Below are 18121 nucleotides of genomic sequence, written 5' to 3'. Positions count from 1 at the left end.
GAGACTTTTTCCCCGGGTGGAACAAACCATTACAAGGGGACGTAAATTTAAGGTGAAAGGTGGAAGATATAGGAGGGATATCAGAGGTAGGTTCTTTACCCAGAGAGTAGTGGGGGCATGGAATGCACTGCCTGTGGAAGTAGTTGAGTCGGAAACATTAGGGACCTTCAAGCAGCTATTGGATAGGTACATGGATTACGGTAAAATGATATAGTGTAGATTTATTTGTTCTCAAGGGCAGCACGGTAGCATTGTGGATAGCACAATTGCTTCACAGCTCCAGGGTCCCAGGTTCGATTCCAGCTTGGGTCACTGTCTGTGCGGAGTCTGCACGTCCTCCCCGTGTCTGCGTGGGTTTCCTCCGGGTGCTCCGGTTTCCTCCCACAGTCCAAAGATGTGCGGGTTAGGTGAATTGGCCAATGATAAATTGCCCTTAATGTCCAAATTGCCCTTGGTGTTGGGTGGAGGTGTTGAGTTTGGGTGGGGTGCTCTTTCCGGGGGCCGGTGCGGACTCAATGGGCCGAATGGCCTCCTTCTGCACTGTAAATTCAATGATAATCTATGATTAATCTAGGACAAAGGTTCGGCACAACATCGTGGGCCGAAGGGCCTGTTCTGTGCTGTATTTTCAATGTTCTATGTTCATCACCTACTGCCAATTAGAGTAATTACCCATTATTCCCACTCTCTGTCGCCTGACACCCAACCAATTTCCTAACCATGTCAATAATTTGCTCTCAGCTCCTTGGGCTTCCACCTTAGTTAACAGTCTCTTGTGTAGGACTTTATTAAATACCTTCTGGAAGTCCATATAAATGACATCCATAGCCATTCCCCTGTCCACTACCTTAGTAACCTCTTTGAAAAATTCAATAAGATTAGTCAGGAATTAGTCATTCCCTTCATGAATCCATGCTGGCTCTCCCTGATCAATATAATTTTTCAAGGTGTTCAGTTACCCCATCCCTAATAATAAACACCAGCAATTTCCCCACCACAGATATTAGGCTAAGTGATGTGTAATATCAGTAATGGTGACCATGAAAATATGAATTGTTGTAAAACCACATTTCGTTCATGAATTCCCCTTAGACAAAGAAATCTGTTGTACTTGTCTGTCCTACATGTGACTCCAGATCCACATAAGTGTTACTGACTTAGTTATAACTGTCTTATGAAATGATCGAGCAAGCTAAATAGTTCCATCAAACCACTAGTCTAATAACAGCAAAGGATCATCCCGTTCAGCTGACCCTGAAAAGTGGTCCTCATTAACATCTAGGGATATGTGTGAGCTGCCCTCTGGGCGAGGCAAACAACTACCTGACATGGTCACACTCAGAAATTATACCTTTCAGTCAATGTCCAGATTCCTTCATCACCATCCCTGGGTATGTCTCACTATTCGAGAGACGTACTGGTGGTGGCAGCGACACATTGGCATGTAGTTCGAAGGGAGAATCTCTGGAAAGCCTTAATACAAGTTGGCTGATGATTGTTGACATCAATTGTACGGCTGAATATGTGGCCTTCTCACCTGTTTACTTGCTTTGTACCACCTGACTCATTGTTTTTTATTCTCAGAGGACTCTTCCAGGGAGATCATTGTGCAATTGTCAATGGTATGCTTCTTAATACTGACCAGCCAGTCACTCTTGATTCTGTTCATGGGGAGAAGGCCCTCACTAGTTTGTCTTTGGCCAATGGTATTATTTGCACGGTCTCCAGTAGATTGAAAAAGCTAGGGAACTTTTCTTGCCTCACTTTGAAGAGCCTACTTCACAAAGTGTGACATAGACCTTGCAAGATGGTATTTTCTGAGCTACCTTCTGTGGACAGACCCACTCAGTTCATCCGTGGGTTGCAAGGATATGTTTGAAGCGCTCTAGCAGCATTTTCACAACAGCATCTCCATAGTCTTTCAGCTCCTTTTTCGATCAAATTTTGTCATTGAAGGACCTTGTTGGGTAACAACGAACCAAATCATTCTTGTAGGTGGTAGGCCAACAGCTCAGTATGTTTTTTTGCAAGACTGGGAGAAGCCAGCTTCACCTTCTGCAATCTCTTTCAATTCATGATGTGGCGATGCCGGCATTGAGGCGGGCACAGTAAGATGTCTTATACCACCAGTTTGAAGTCCAACAGGTTTATTTGGGATCACTAGCTTTCGAAGCGCAGCTCCTTAATCAGGTGAGTCTTTCAATTCAATACATCTGTAGATTCCCTCATGACACTCTTTTCTGATGGGTCACAACTTGGGACCATCACATTCTTGTATTATGACATGCAGAACTATTTGGGCCATGAAAATGCTCAGCTACCTCAGGTAAACTCAGATCCTCTCTCTGGAAGATATGAAAAGTGAGATAGTTCCTCCACAACATCCATATACAGTGTCCTGTGGAGAAGAAACTTGTAGGAGGTGAGTTTCTTCACCATTTCTCTGCTTTAGAAGCATCTTTTTTCTTGACCTCAGGCCACTGCTCACTTCCTATGTCATTTAGATAGGCAACAACAGTGATGTAGTTTCTCTCTAGTGTGGCCAGTGCTGTAGCCTGTGATCAACCCAATGAGCACCCTCTAGCTATGGTTTTCTCCAAGTCAGCCATTTCCTTATCCTTTGAGGCCAAGGTGGCCATGTTCACAACAGCAGTTTCTCTCTGCTTCTGATATGTGCTTACTTTTGAAGGAGGCTGCACCATTTTTTCCTCGGTTTGAAGATCCTGCGCAAGCTCTTCCCAGGACTGAAAGTTTATATCAAAACTCTTAGGTGAAGTCGCCAAAATATCCTTGTTGTCCTTCCTTTGGGCATGAGAGCACCCTTGGGAAGTCGAGTAAACTTACTAACAAGATGGTTCATGACAACAAATCCTATGCCAGCCTCGCACTGTTCTTTGTTTCCATGGCCACGCCACCACCATTCCAAAAGCATGTGTGACGTGCACCAATTTCCTTGAGATGTCCCTGCTCAGGTAGACTAATCTCGCTGAGAGTGGAGAGCTGGAATTTGTATCTAGCCAGCTCTCCAATGACGAGGACAGTTCTTCTCCCAGGACTGTGGGCTGTGACAGTGTCTGCGAGTGTGTGCATGGTCAATGTACCAATGGTGACCAGTGTCATCTTTACTTTTATGAGATTGACTCATGTCCGTGTTGATGGAATCCCTGCCAGCTGCGGCTGCCTGGCCATGGAGATGAAGTAGAAAATGTTTAGGGCACCTTTTCTACTCCATTCCTCATACCAGGGAGGTGAACAATATGGTCCTAAAAGGACTGTTCAGTCACTCAGTGGGCTGACAAATTCCACTTCTGCTTCATTCCGGTGAAAAATGACCCTTGGCCTAAGCCACCTGAGTGCCGGTTTCCTGCTTCAGCCCCTATTGAATCCGCATCTGCTGTCATCTCACTCCTCCATCACCATTGGACTTGTTGACACATAAAGGATGAATGACAGATGATAGAAAGATGATCACTATGACTGCTTGAATTGGATTGCAATGAGGGAAAGTTGTGCAAGGTCAACCGCACTATCTTGCCCTGACCTATCTTGGTTGACGTGTCTAGATGGCTTGAGACAGATCCAGATGCAGTGGGTGACCAGGATATCTTTGGTGTATTGTCGAACTCCAAGCATTTCACAATACTGTGCTGATTCACCATCAAGATCATCAGCCCGTAGATTGGTCTCATCCGCACATTTGCTGGAATCGTTTTCGCTTGCCAAGTTGCTGAGGGTAGGCGGCTACCTTCACTTGGTTTGGTCCATCTGTCGAAGTGGTTCACTGGGGTGCGGCCACTGTCTCATGCTAAGAACTGCTTGGAGCCAAAAGTGAGAGCTGACTGAAGATGAGGACCAATATGGGATAAGCCACTCCATGTGTGAAAGATGTTACCTCTCCCTTACACCCCTGACACCCTTTTCACTGAGCTCTCTGGTGGATTTCTGGTAGAATGATGTGTATAAGTTAAGAAGTCATCAATCTCTCTGTTAAAATAGCTGTCTCTGTAAGCATCTTTGGTGGCAAGTTCTAATTGATGTGCCACACAGTGGATTCCAACTAGCCACGGGATCTCAGCAGCCAACCTTGCAGAGATCCTGGGCGGGATTCTCCATTCCTGCGCCGAAGTGCCCACGCCGTCGTCGACGGCGCGAAACGGCCCCTATCCCGACCGATTCAGGCCTCGACAATGGGTTAGGATCGGGGCCGCGTCATCTACACGCGCCAGGCCTTGTCGCCGCATACATGACGCGGCCGGCGCCGCATAACTGGCGTCACCCGCGCATGCGTGGTTGCCGTCCTCTCCGAGTCCGCCCCGCAAGAAGATGGCGGATGGTTCTTGCGGGGCCGCGGAAGGAAGGAGGTCCTCCTTCAGAGAGGACGGCCCGACGATCGGTGGGCACCGATCGCCGGCCATCCCACGTTTGAGGTACCCCCCGGTGAAGGATCCCCCCCCCCCCCCCTCCGCAGGCCCCCCCCCTCCGCAGGCCCCCCCCCCCCCCCCCAGCGTTCCCGTGCTGTTCCCGACGGCAGCGACCAGGTGTGGACGGCGCCGGGGGAACCCGCCGTTTTGGGCTGGCCGCTCGGCCCATCCGGGCCTGAGAATAGCGGGGGTGCCGGAGAATCGCCATTTTGGGTGTCTCCGGCGATTCTGCGGCCCGCGGAACTCGACAGGGCCGTTCCCGCCGCTTGGGAGAATCGCGGGAGGGTGTCGGACCAGCGTCCCGGGAAATTTTGGCGGCCCAGGCGATTCTCCCAACCGGCGTGGGAGTGGAGAATCCCGCCCCCTATCTCTCCAGCCATAGTTGACCAGAGCCCCATCTGTATCAAAGCCTGTCAGGTTGTTCTTCCATTCTGTGATGCCAATCTCCATGAACATCGAGTTGATCTACTCTAGGATCCCACCTGCTTTACACTCTCAATGTTTTGGATGCTAAAGAACCTCAGACAGGAGATACCATTATCACAATATATGATGTATACCAACTTGCTTGTGCAGTCAATTGCTGGACTAGAAATTCTGGACTATTAGTTCTTTTTGAATGGTTTGATTTATCATTGCATCATAAGCTGCCTTGTGACTTAGATTCTGGCTGTATTGTAATGCGGTTATTTCCTTATCTTTAAAAATAAAATGTTTCAGACAGCGATAGGAAAGATGCAAACGGGCATGGCACCAGGGCCGGATGGGTTCCTGATGGAGTTTTATAAGACGTTTTTGGATAGGCTGATGCTGGTTTTGGTGGAGATGTTTGAAGATGCTGTGGCTCCAGGAGCTGGGGGACCCTGCATAGGCTTAACTTTACAAGGCTGGTGGAACAAATGGAGGAGGAGTTCAAGAGGTGGGACGCGTTGCCGCTATCCTTGGCGAGTAGGGTGCAGTCCATCAAAATGACGGTGCTCCCAGAGTTTTTGTTCCCAGAGATTTTGACAATGGTACGCAAGTGGGTGATGGAGGGGGAGGGGGTTACATGGAAGAGGCTGGAGACGCCGTCCTGTGTCTGGGGGCGCTGGCAACGGCGCCGCTGCCGCTCCCTCCAAGGAGGTATACCACGGGCCCGGTGGTGGTAGCGGCCCTCAAAATTTGGGGGCAGTGGAGGCGGCATAGGGAGGGGCCTCGGCGTGGACCCCATTATGGGGGAACCACCGGTTCGCCCCAGGAAGAACAGGTGGAGGGTTTTCGGGGTGGCACAGGGCAGGCATACGAAAGTTGGGGGACCTGTTTGTGGACGGGAAGTTCGCGAGCTTGGGTGAGCTGGAGGAGAAATACGGGCTCCCCCCGGGGAACACCATCAGGTACTTACAGGTAAGGGCGTTTGCCAGACGGCAGGTGGTGGAATTCCCACGGCTACTGCCACACACAGTACAGGACAGGGTGTCCTCCGGCGGGGGGGGGGGGAGATCTCGGAAACTTACCACGTGACGCAGGAGGAGGAAGCGGCCTCGGTGGTGTTGAAAGGTAAGTGGGAGGAGGAGTTGGGAGAGGAGATCGAAGAGGGGACGTGGGCAGATGCCCTAAGGAGGGTGAATTCTTCCTCTTCGTGCGCGAGGCTTAGCCTCATACAGTTTAAGGTGCTGCACAGGGCACACATGACCGGGACAAGGATGAGCCGGTTCTTTGGGGGTGAGGACAGGTGTGTTAGGTGTTCAGGGAGCCCAGCAAATCACACCCATGTGTCCTGGGCATGCTCAGCGCTGGAGGAATTTTGGAAGGGCGTAGCGAGGACGGTGCCAAGGGTGATAGGATCCAGGGTCAGACTGGGCTGGGGGCTCGCAATAGTTGGGGTGGCAGAGGAGCCGGGAGTGCAGGAGGCGAAAGAGGCCGGAATTCTGGCCTTTGCGTCCCTGGTAGCCCGGCGAAGGATTCTCCTTCAGTGGAAAGATGCGAGGCCCCCAAGCGTGGAATCCTGGATCAGCGATATGGCGGGGTTTATTAAATTGGAGAGGGTGAAATTCGCCTTGAGAGGGTCGGTACAAGGGTTCTTTAGGCGGTGGCAACCGTTCTTAGACTTTCTGGCAGAACGATAGACATTGGTCAATGGCAGCAGCAGCTCGGGGGGGGGGTGTGGTTTGCTTTATTTTTGTTTATGTTATTTACACTGGAGGGTCTGAGGGGGTGTATATACTTGCGTTAAGTCGGGGTGTTAATGTTAATTATTTATGTACAGGGGGGGAGGGGCTTGGGGGTTGCTTTTTTAGATTGTGTTTTGTCCTTAACCCTGTTGGGTTCTTTTTTCTTTCTCATTTTGTTATTGATATTTTATGAAAACCTTTAATAAAAATTTTTTTTTTTTAAAAGGAAGATGCTGTGGCTCATATCATAGAGTCCCTACAGTGCAGAAGGAGGCCATTCGGCCCATCAAGTCTGCACCAGCCCTTGCTCCGATCGAGCATCTTACCTAGGCCCAATCCCCCACTCCTAGTCCTGTAGCCCCACCTAACATTTGGGCAATTTAGCATGGCCAATTCACCTAACTTGCACATCTTTGGACTGTGGGAGAAAACTGGCTAAGGTGGCGCCCCCGGAAACAATGGAGCAGACATCCGTTTCGCTGTTACTAAAAAATTTAAAGGACCCGGACTTCCGGTTGCGGCGATGCCCTGCTAGCCGCACGTTTCTGCGGCTCCAGCTCCGACGGACCTTCGGGCTCTTTTAAGAGCCCCAACGGGAAATTTTTGGGCGACGCAACCCGGTGTGGGGTGAGTGAATAGGGAGTCCCCCCCCCCAACGAAAGAGGAAAATATCGGCGGTGGCGGCTGCAGCGCGAGGAATCGTCGACGAAAGGGACAGAAAGGGAGAAGACACAAGATGGCGGCGGAGAAAGCCCAGGCGACATGGGGGCACCGAGCAAGACGAATTTCTGAGACGGTGTGTGGAGCTACTAAAGAGGGAGGTGCTGACCCCGATGCTACAGGCAATTGAGGGGCTCAAGGAGGCACAAAGGACCCAGGAGACAGAGCTCCGCGTGGTGGAGCAGAAGGTGACGGATAATGAGGACGAGATCCTGGGCCTGGCGGTCAAAACACAGACGCACGAGGCACTCCATAAAAAGTGTATTGAAAGGATTGAGGCCCTAGAAAACAGAGCGCGAAGGAAGAACCTTCGGATACTGGGTCTCCCTGAGGGAGTGGAAGGAGTGGACTGTGGAGCTTATGTAAGTACGATGCTAAGCTCATTGATGGGAGCTGAGGCCCCTGCGGGCCCCTTGGAGGTGGAGTGGGCACATCGGATCCCGGCGAGAAGACCAAAAGCGGGAGAACCATCCAGGGCGACAATCGTGCGATTTCACCGCCTTAAAGATAGAGAAGAGGTCCTGAGATGGGCTAAAAAGGTGCGGAGTAGCAGATGGGAGAATGCAGTGGTACGGGTGTACCAGGATTGGAGTGCGGAGGTGGCGAGAAGGAGGGCGAGTTTTAACCGAGCCAAGGAGGTGTTACATAAAAAGAAGGTGAAGTTCGGGATGCTGCAGCCGGCACGACTGTGGGTCACGTACCAGGAGAGACATCATTATTTCGATACGGCGGAAGAAGCATGGACCTTTATCAAAGAGGAGAAATTGGATCGGAACTGAGGGACTGATACTGTAGGGAATGTTATTGTTATTGTTATGGTTGATGTAAATAGAGAAGTAAATTGGGATGGGGGGAGACACTAGGAAATGTGGGCGCCGGTGAGGGGGGAAAGAAGGGACATAGGCGGAGAATGAGGAATGGGAGGGGGAGAGGAAAGGGAGCTGCGCCACAAGAGGCGGGTCAGATAAAGGGATGTTCCCGCGCCAGAAAGATTATGGCGGGAAGACAGGCGCAAGGCGGATGGGAGTTCCCCACACGGGGGGGGGGGTCAAGGATTGAGCAGGAGTAGCCGGGGTCAGTTGAAGTCAGCTGACTTGCGGAAGTAATATGGGGGGAGCAATCACGCTAGAAAGAGATCTAGCCGGGGGGGTGGGGGGTCAACTGGGTTGCTGCTGCGGAAATCAAAAAGGAAATGGCTAAAGAGTGGGTGGACGGGGATGGAATGCGACGCCTGGGGAGCGAGTGGGAGCGCAGAGGCGGGATATGGGACTGGCCTAGAGAAGGTGATGGCTAGTCGACACGGGAGGGGGGCAAGTAGCTCCCTAGTGAGGCTGATCACGTGGAACGTGAGAGGCCTGAACGGACCGATTAAAAGGGCCCGAGTGCTCGCGCACTTGAAAGGACTAAGGGCAGACGTGGTTATGCTCCAAGAGACGCACCTAAAGGTGGCGGATCAAGTTAGGTTAAGGAAAGGATGGGTGGGACAGGTGTTCCATTCAGGACTAGATGCAAAGAATAGAGGGGTGGCCATATTGGTGGGGAAACGTGTAGCATTTGAAGCAAAGAACTTCGTAGCAGATAGCGGAGGTAGATATGTAATGCTGAGTGGCAGGCTGGAGGGAATGGAGGTCGTGTTGGTTAATGTATATGCCCCGAATTGGGACGATGCGGGATTTATGAGACGGATGCTGGGTCGTATACCGGACCTGGAGGTAGGAAACTTGATATTGGGAGGGGACTTCAATACCATGCTGGACCCAGGGCTAGATAGATCCAGATCAAAGACCGGAAGAAGGCCGGCAGCGGCCAAGGTGCTCAAGGGGTTTATGGACCAAATGGGGGGAGTGGATCCATGGCGATTTCTTAGACCGAGGGCCAGGGAGCTCTCCTTCTTCTCCCATGTCCATAAAGTGTACTCCCGGATAGGTTTTTTTGTTCTGGGAAGGTCGTTGATCTCAAGGGTGGAAGAAGCTGAGTATTCAGCCATAGCGGTTTCGGACCATGCCCCACACTGGGTGGACCTGGAACTAGGAGAGGAAAGGGAGCAGAGAGCATTCTGGCGATTAGATGTGGGATTGATGGCGGACGAGGGAGTGTGTGGAAGAGTGCGGGGGTGTATTGAGAGATACCTGGAGGTCAATGACGACGGGGAGGTCCGTACGGGAATGGTATGGGAAGCACTAAAAGCGGTGGTCAGAGGAGAGCTGATCTCCATTGGGGCCCACAAAGGGAAAACAGAGGCCAAGGAAAGGGAAAGATTACTGGGGGAGATTTTAAGGGTGGATAGGGAATTTGCAGAGACCCAGGAGGAGGGACTGTACAGGGTGAGGAGACGACTCCAGACGGAGTTTGACCTCCTGACCACCAGAAAGGCGGAGGTGCTGTGGAGGAAGGCACAGGGGAGGAGGTATGAGTATGGGGAAAAGGCTAGTCGCCTGCTGGCTCATCAGTTGCGAAAGAGGACAGCGGCGAGGGAGATAGGGGGAATTAGAGACGAAAAGGGAGTCACGGTGCGAAGAGCAGGGAAGATAAACGAGGTGTTCAAGACCTTTTATGAGGGACTGTATAGGTCCCAACCCCCAGAGGGAGAGGAGGGGATGCGGCAGTTCCTGGATCAATTGAGGTTCCCGAGGGTGGAGGAGCAGGAGGTGGAAGGCCTGGGGGCTCCGATTGGGGTGGACGAGGTTATTAAGGGGCTGGGGAACATGGAAGCAGGGAAGGCTCCGGGACCAGACGGGTTCCCGGTGGAATTCTATAGAAAATATGTGGACTTGTTGGCCCCGTTGTTGGTGAGGACGTTCAATGAGGCCAGGGAAGGAGGGACTTTACCCCCGACAATGTCAGAGGCGACGATATCGCTAATTCTGAAGAGGGATAAAGATCCGTTGCAATGCGGGTCCTATAGACCTATTTCATTATTGAATGTGGACGCCAAATTGCTGGCAAAGGTACTGGCATCGAGGATAGAGGACTGTGTCCCGGGGGTGGTGCACGAAGACCAGACAGGGTTCGTAAAGGGGAGACAACTGAATGTCAACGTGCGACGACTATTAGGGGTGATAATGATGCCCCCAGTGGAGGGGGAGGCAGAGATAGTGGCGGCAATGGATGCAGAGAAGGCATTTGATAGGGTGGAGTGGGAGTATTTATGGGAGGTGTTAAGGAGGTTTGGGTTTGGGAACGGGTTTATTAGCTGGGTCAAACTTCTTTATGGGGCCCCAACGGCAAGTGTAGTCACGGGTCGGCAAAGATCGGAGTATTTCCGATTATACAGGAATGCCCGCTATCTCCACTGTTGTTCGCGTTGGCAATTGAACCTCTGGCCATGGCGTTGAGAGACTCCAGGAAATGGAGAGGGGTGATTAGAGGGGGGGAAGAACACCGAGTCTCGCTGTACGCGGATGACCTACTGTTGTATGTGTCGGATCCAGCGGGGGGGATGATAGTGGTTATGCGGATGTTGAGGGAGTTCGGAGATTTCTCGGGATATAGGCTTAACATGGGGAAGAGTGAATTATTTGTGATACATCCAGGGGACCAGAGTAGAGAGATAGAAGGCCTGCCTCTAAGGAAAGTGGAAAGAAACTTCCGATACCTGGGGATTCAGATCGCTAGGAGCTGGGGAACCTTGCACAGACTTAATCTGACACGATTGGTAGAACAAATGGAGGAGGACTTCAAGAAGTGGGACATGCAGCCTCTGTCGTTGGCGGGCAGAGTGCAGGCAATCAAGATGATGGTCCTCCCGAGGTTCTTATTTGTATTTCAATGTCTCCCTATACTAATCACTAAGACCTTTTTTTAAAAAATAGACAGGAGCATCACAAGCTTCGTGTGGGCAGGGAAAGTCCCGAGGGTAAGGAGGGGGTTCCTACAACGTAGCAGGGACAGAGGAGGATTGGCGCTACCGAATTTGGGGGACTACTATTGGGCCGCCAATGTGGCGATGATTCGTAAATGGATGATGGAGGGAGAGGGAGCGGCGTGGAAAAGACTGGAGAGAAAGTCCTGTAAAGGGACGAGCATAGAGGCGCTGGTGACGGCGCCGCTACCGCTCTCACCAAAAAAGTTTACCACGAACCCGGTGGTGGCGGCAACATTGAATATCTGGGGACAATGGAGGCGACAGAGAGGTGTGCGGGGAGCCCTGGTGGGGGCCCCAATCAGGAACAACCATAGGTTTGCCCCAGGAAGAATGGATGGAGGATTTCAGAGCTGGCACCAGTTGGGAATTAGGAGGGTGGGAGATTTATTTATAGATGGGATGTTTGCGAGCTTGGGAGCATTGGAGGAAAAGTATAAGTTGCCCCGGGGAAACTTCCTTAGATATATGCAGGTGAGGGCGTTCACAAGACAACAGGTGAGGGAATTTCCGCTGCTCCCGGTACAGGGGATTCAGGACAGAGTGCTTTCGGAGGTGTCGGTCGGAGAGGGCAAGGTGTCAGAGATATACCGAGAGATGAGGGAAGAGGGGGAGGAGTTGGTGGGCAAATTAAAAGGAAAGTGGGAAGAAGAGCTAGGCGAGGACATAGAGGAGGGTATGTGGGCTGATGCCCTAAGCAGGGTAAATTCCTCTTCTTCGTGCACCAGGCTTAGCCTGATTCAATTCAAGGTGCTACATAGAGCACACATAACGGGAGCAAGACTGAGCAGGTTCTTTGGAATGGAGGACAAGTGTGGGAGGTGCGGCGGAAGCCCGGCAAACCACGCCCATATGTTTTGGTCGTGCCCGGCACTGGAGGGGTATTGGAAGGGAGTGACGGGAGTGATTTCTAAGGTGGTGAAGGCCCGGGTCAAACCAGGCAGGGGGCTAGCTCTATTTGGGGTTGCGGATGAGCCAGTGCAGGAGTGACGGAGTGCAGGAGGCGAAAGAGGCCGACGTTGTGGCCTTTGCGTCCCTAGTAGCCCGGCGTAGGATTCTACTCATGTGGAAGGAGGCGAAACCCCCCGGACTGGAGGCCTGGGTAAACGATATGGCGGGGTTCATAAAACTGGAGTGGACAAAGTTCACCCTGAGAGGATCGGCTCAAGGGTTCACCAGGCGGTGGCAGCCATTCCTCGACTACCTAGGGGAACGTTAGAGGGAAGATAGATGACCAGCAGCAGCAACCCAAGGGGGTGGGGGGGGGGTGGATGTTTTAGTTTATGTTAAATGATTAGATTACCATGTTGATTAGCCATTTGTTTATTGTTAAACTTTCTTTACTGTTATGTTTGATCTGTAAAGGGAAAACATTTTGATTGAAAAAATTTCAATAAAACATATTTTTAAAAAAAATTTAAAGGACCCGGTGGAGTGTGGGTCGTATAGGCCAATAACTCTGCCAAATGTGGATGCCAAGATTCCTGCCAAGGTGTTGGCACTTAGGTTGGAAGAGTGCCTCCTGCAGGTGATTGGGGAAGATGAGACGGGGTTTGTAAAGGTTAGGCAGTTGTCTTCGAACATGCGGCGTTTGTTAAATATGGTGTTCTCTCCAACAAGGGAGGGAGCTCCGGAGCTGGTGTTGGCCCTGGATGCTGAGAAGGCAAATGACTGTGTAGAATGGAGTTATTTGTTTGCGGTGTTGGAGAGGTTTGGGATTGGGCTTAAGTTGGTGGCGTGAGTCAAACTGTCATATAGGGAACCGAAGGCGAGCTTGTGCACAAATGAGGTGAATTCGGAGTACATTTGGCTGCATAGGTGAACGAGGCAGGGATGCCCCATGTCCCCCTCCTGTTTGTGCTGGCAATAGAGCCCTTGGCCATTGCGCTGAGGGGCTCGAGTAAGTGGAAGCAGGATAGTGAGGAGGGTCTGGAGCACAGGGTGTCTTTGTATGCCGATGATTTGTTGCAGTACATCTCCAACCCGGGTTCTATGGTAAGGAATATAATAGGGCTGCTCAGGAGATTCCGTGCTTTTTCAGGCTCTAAACTGTAACTGGAAAAGAGTGTGTTTTTAGGTGTCTTCTCAGGGGCGAGAGCTGGTTTTGGGGGGGTTGACATTTCGGGTGGCGACTAACTTTAAGTATTTGGGGTTGCAAGTGGCTCAAGATGGGCCCAGCTCCGTAAATTTTTCAGAAGCCTGGTAGGTAGGGTCAAAGCGGGTTTGTGGAGATAGGACAGCCTTCCCCTATCATTGGCAAGCTGGGTGCAGGAGATAAAGATAAACATCCTGCCAGGGTTTTTATTTTTGTTTTGGTGCCTACCGATCGTTTTTGCCAAAAACTTTTTTCATGGGGTTGGAACGCTTGATTTTGTCATTTGGCCAGGTAAGGTAGCAAGGATTCGGAAGATGGTGCTTCAGAGAGGGCAGATGTTTTAGCCTTCGCCTCGCTGATTGCCCGCAGTCAGGGGTCTGGCCCTTCCAAACCTGATGTACTACTATTGGGTGGTGAACGCTGAGAAATTGCAGACTTGGAGTAGGAAGCCGGAGGCTTTGTGGGTGAAGATGGAGGTAGGTTCTTGTAAGGGTTCAGGGTTGCGGGCACTGGCATCGGCGCCACTCCCATTTGCCCCAGGGCAATATTCGGGGAGTCTGGTGTTGATGGTCGCCATGTTGAAGATATGGAGGCAATTTCGGCAGCACTTTAGGTTAGGGGCGGGGTTGAAGCTGATGTCGATCCGAGGGAATCATGAGTTTGAGCCAGCGAGGCTGGATGCTAGGTTTTGGGTGTGGAAGAAGCGGGAAGCGATGGAAATGAAGAATTTATTTCTAGAATAGTGGTTGACGAGGAGGTTTGGGATTACGTGGGGGAAGGCTTTTAGGTATATGCAGGTGCGGGATTTCACGAAAAACATTTTCCAGCCTTTTGCAATGGCGCTGTCCTCCTCATTGTTGGATGGGTGCTGTCGGTGATGGGGCTGGAGGGATGGCTTATCTTGTCGATCTACCAGAGGATTTTGGTGATGGATATGGCAGCACTGGAGGAGGTTAAGGCCAAGTGGGAGGAGGAGCTGGGGATGGCACTGGAGGAGGGATGGTGGTGGGAGGTGCTGCGGAAGGCGAATGACTCCACCTTGTGTGTGAGGCTGGGGTTGATGTAGCTAAAAGTGATACATAGAGCGCATCTGACGAAGTGGTGGATAAGCCAGTTATTGGAGAGGGGCGAAGGACATTTGTCAACTGTGTAGGAGGGGTCCGACCAATCATATACATATGTTCTGGTCCTGACTGAAGTTTTAGGAATTCGGGAGTTTGTTTTTCAGCGCCATGTAGTTATGTAGATTTGGAGCCCAGTCCCCTGTGAGTTGGATTTGGGGTGTCGGACTTGCTGGAGCTGCAGATAGGAGCGGGGCCATGTGTTTTAACCTTGGCCTTGTTGATTGCTTGCAGGCGGGTCCTGTTGCGGTGGAGGCCAGTCTCTCCGCCTGTGCCATTCACTATGGCTGGGGACTTGATTGGAGTTCCTGTAGGTTAATTCCATTTTGAGGGAGGCAAGTGAGGGGTTCCAAGAGATGGGGTCTGTTTATATTACACTTTAAAGAGCTAGTTACCATCAGATGCTGAGGGGGGAGGGCGGGTTGGAGATGGGGGTTGTTTGTTCTGAGTTATTGGGGTGTTGAAGGAAGGGGGGTATTTGGGGGGTGTTTAGGGTTGTTTTACTTTGTTGTGTTGTATATTTAAAATGTTAAAAATCTTAATGAAAATATTTTCAAAACTTATAAAAACAAAATACTACAGATGTTGGAAATCTGAAATAAAAATAGAAAATTCAGGAAAAGCTCTGCAGCATCTGTAGAGAGAGAAACAGTTAACGTTTTGAGTCTAAGATGACACTTCCACAGATGCTGCCCGACCTGCAGAGTTTTCCCAGCATTTTCTGTTTTTATTTTTATTTGTTGTGCCAGAGATGAAAGACTCAGAGCTGACTTCTCCCTGGATGCCCTTTGAATCGATGCACAGTGAGCCATTGCAGGCTTTGCTGTATATTTGCTGCCTTTCATCATTCGTTCAATGCAACCTAATCCAGTCCTACTTCCATTCAGTTGCATTGCTGTCATTGTAAACAGGCTTCTACTTCTTCTTGATAGAAATGGTAGATGTAACTGTTTTTGTTTCAGAAGATGGGATTGAAGGCACTTTTGAAGTTTCCATCATGCCAATGGGGGGAGGGTATTTGGGGGGTGTTTGTGGACAGATTTTGATCAAATCAGAACGCAGTCCATTGTGGTACCGATTCCAGCAACTTAATGTGCAAGATGCTCGTGTACTTGTGTGGTGCAATGTTTACATCATTTATTGCTTATACCCAGTGGTAAATAAATATAATATGTACAAGGGTGACTTTTCTCACAATACTTTGAATTTGTCACCCCATCTTTGATTTTTGTGGGCTGCTTTGGAGGTTTTGAGAGCAAATTCATTCGCCGCAACTGTTTATCTTGAGCCCTGGTATCATTTATAAAATACACTGCAGCATTTCACCAAAGCTTCTTTAATAGCAACCATCCAAACCTGCCACCTCTCCCATCTAGAAGAACAAGCACAGCAGGTGTAAGGGAATACCATCACCTACAATATCTCCAAATCGCATATCAACCTGATTTTGAAATGTATTTACTGTTTTATTGTCGCTGGGTCAAAATCCTGGAACTCCCCATCTAATAGCAATGTGGGTGTGTGTACCTACACCACATGGACTACAGTGGTTCAAAACGATAGCTCGCTGCCACCTTCTCAAGGGCATTTAGGGATGACCAATACAGTGATAGCCACATTCAAGGATCAAGTAAAATGTGTTAAAATGTCTTTCCATTTCAAATTGCTGTCTTATATAATTGCAGTTCTCCACTCTTTATCAGTAAGATTCTGATATAAAATGAGATAAGGAACATGGCAACAATATTCAGTTCATTGAGTCTGTTTTGTTTAATTATGTGATCTTTTAAATTCTAAATTCATATCTGTCCACTTTCTAATGAATCTTACTTGGTCCAGTATCTTTTAGAATACTTCAAACTTAGTATTTATTTATTCCACCGTAAACATAAATAAATTAATCATCGTGTAATTTTAACTCCACATGCCTTTAGCTTATAAGCATGTATTTTGTTTTACCTCTCTACCTTACTGCATGTGTTCTGCATGCATTGACTCCCAGTTCTCTGGAACTGCCTCGTTTATAACGGAGGGCAGATTTCAAAGCAGTTTGTTCTAAGAATGATAATGACACCTTTAGCAATGTAATGATATTACTGCCCTGCAGAGGGAGTCTGAACCTAGAGCCTGTCTGTGGTCAGAAAATGGTGACCGGCTGTGACTTGTGCCACCTGATGCAGCCTTTTATATTTGTCACTTAATGGAATGATACCTTGGGACGGCATTGATGTAATGTAACAGGGGCATGCTGGATTCCCACCAACAATGCAATATAGATGCACCTTTCAGTTTCTTGGCTTTTCTGATTTAAATGCTGCCTTTGTCTTCTCACAACTGGACACATTCTCCACTGAAGGTGGCACAATTTTATCAGGAGTGCTCCAGTCCGAACAGACTGACGCGGAAGTGCAGCTTAGTAAGTGCGGAACCGCAGCATGTCACCCTCATCGTGTTTGGAGTTGGTATGGTGAACCGTACTCATCTAGAAGCATTTAAATGCTGCCTTTGTCTTCTCACAACTGGACACATTCTCCACTGAAGGTGGCACAATTTTATCAGACTAATAATTTTAAAAATAATTATGCCCCTTTCAGGAGGATAAGAGGAAGAAATCATTGCAACCTGGGAATAGATTGAACTGTTGTGTATTGATTTCGTATTAAATGCACACATTGCATCCAAAAAAGTCTCATTTGCTTTTTCACTAAATTATCAATGTTGAACTTTTAAATGTGCAAATGCATTCTTATTTACACTTTGATAAAAGTCCAACATATAACAACAACTTGCATTTTTATAAAACCTTAATGTGCCTTCAAAGAAGCTTCAGGGAAAAATGAATGCTGAGCCAGAGAAGGACGTATTAGGGCGGCACGGTGGCACAGTGGTTAGCATTGCTGCCTACGGCGCCGAGGACCCGGGTTTGAATCCCGACCCTGGTTCACTGTCCGTGTGGAGTTTGCACATTCTCCCCGTGTCTGCGTGGGTATCGCCCCCACAAACCCAAAGATGTGCAGGGTAGGTGGATTGGCCATGCTAAATTGCCCTTAATTGGAAAAAACAATTGGGTACTCCAAATTTTTTTTAAAAAAGAGAAGGAAGTATTAAAAGAGAAGGCCACATAATTGGATTTGAAGAATGGGTTCGAAGGAGGAGAGAGGGAGTTGCAGTGGAGGGAATTCACAACTTTGGGCCTAGTCATGTATTGTGTGATTGTGAAATGTATGGTTTGTATAATTACATTTTATCTGTAGATACAGGTGGAAGAAGTCCAACTGAACCTGGTGGCAGAATAATTTTTGAAAATGAACAGGAGTGCTCCAGTCCGAACAGACTGACACGGAAGCGCAGCTTAGTAAGTGCGGAACCGCAGCATGTCACCCTCATCGTGTTTGGAGTTGGTATGGTGAACCGTACTCATCTAGAAGCAGACATCGGAGGCTTGACAATGGAGGCAGAACTTAAGAAGATCCATGGAAGTTTTACAGTAAAAGAGAAAATGAAAGGTAATCAATCAAAATAGATGAGCAACAAAATAAAATAGGAATATATATATATTTGTTGGAAATTGAAAATTCTGCAGGCATTATAACAGACGAGTGTCTAGTTGGACAGATTGTATATTAGGTTAGATTTTCTCAATTGTAACTGCACAATACTCAACTCCTATTTTAGAAATTTAAATATATATATATATATTTAATGGTTTTACAATTATTTATAATAACATTTGCCAGGGCTATCGCACAACA

The 18121-nt window shown here is 49.1% G+C and overlaps 1 protein-coding gene across 10 annotated transcripts in view; it reads left to right on the top strand.

Annotated features, from left to right (window-relative positions):
* The window catches only part of kiaa1109 (KIAA1109 ortholog), a 626997-nt gene that overhangs the window by 391940 nt on the left and 216936 nt on the right, over positions 1-18121 (top strand). For all 10 annotated transcript variants that reach the window (XM_072495716.1, XM_072495713.1, XM_072495719.1 and 7 more), the window contains exon 48: positions 17624-17875. In XM_072495716.1, the coding sequence (XP_072351817.1) occupies positions 17624-17875 (252 nt within the window). The remainder of the gene's footprint in view (positions 1-17623; positions 17876-18121) is intronic.

This window comes from Scyliorhinus torazame, chromosome 3 (genome assembly GCF_047496885.1).
Source record: "Scyliorhinus torazame isolate Kashiwa2021f chromosome 3, sScyTor2.1, whole genome shotgun sequence".
Taxonomy (NCBI): Eukaryota; Metazoa; Chordata; class Chondrichthyes; order Carcharhiniformes; family Scyliorhinidae; genus Scyliorhinus; species Scyliorhinus torazame.
Note: the sequence above shows the minus strand (reverse complement) of the source record. Positions and strands in the feature narration are given on the sequence as shown.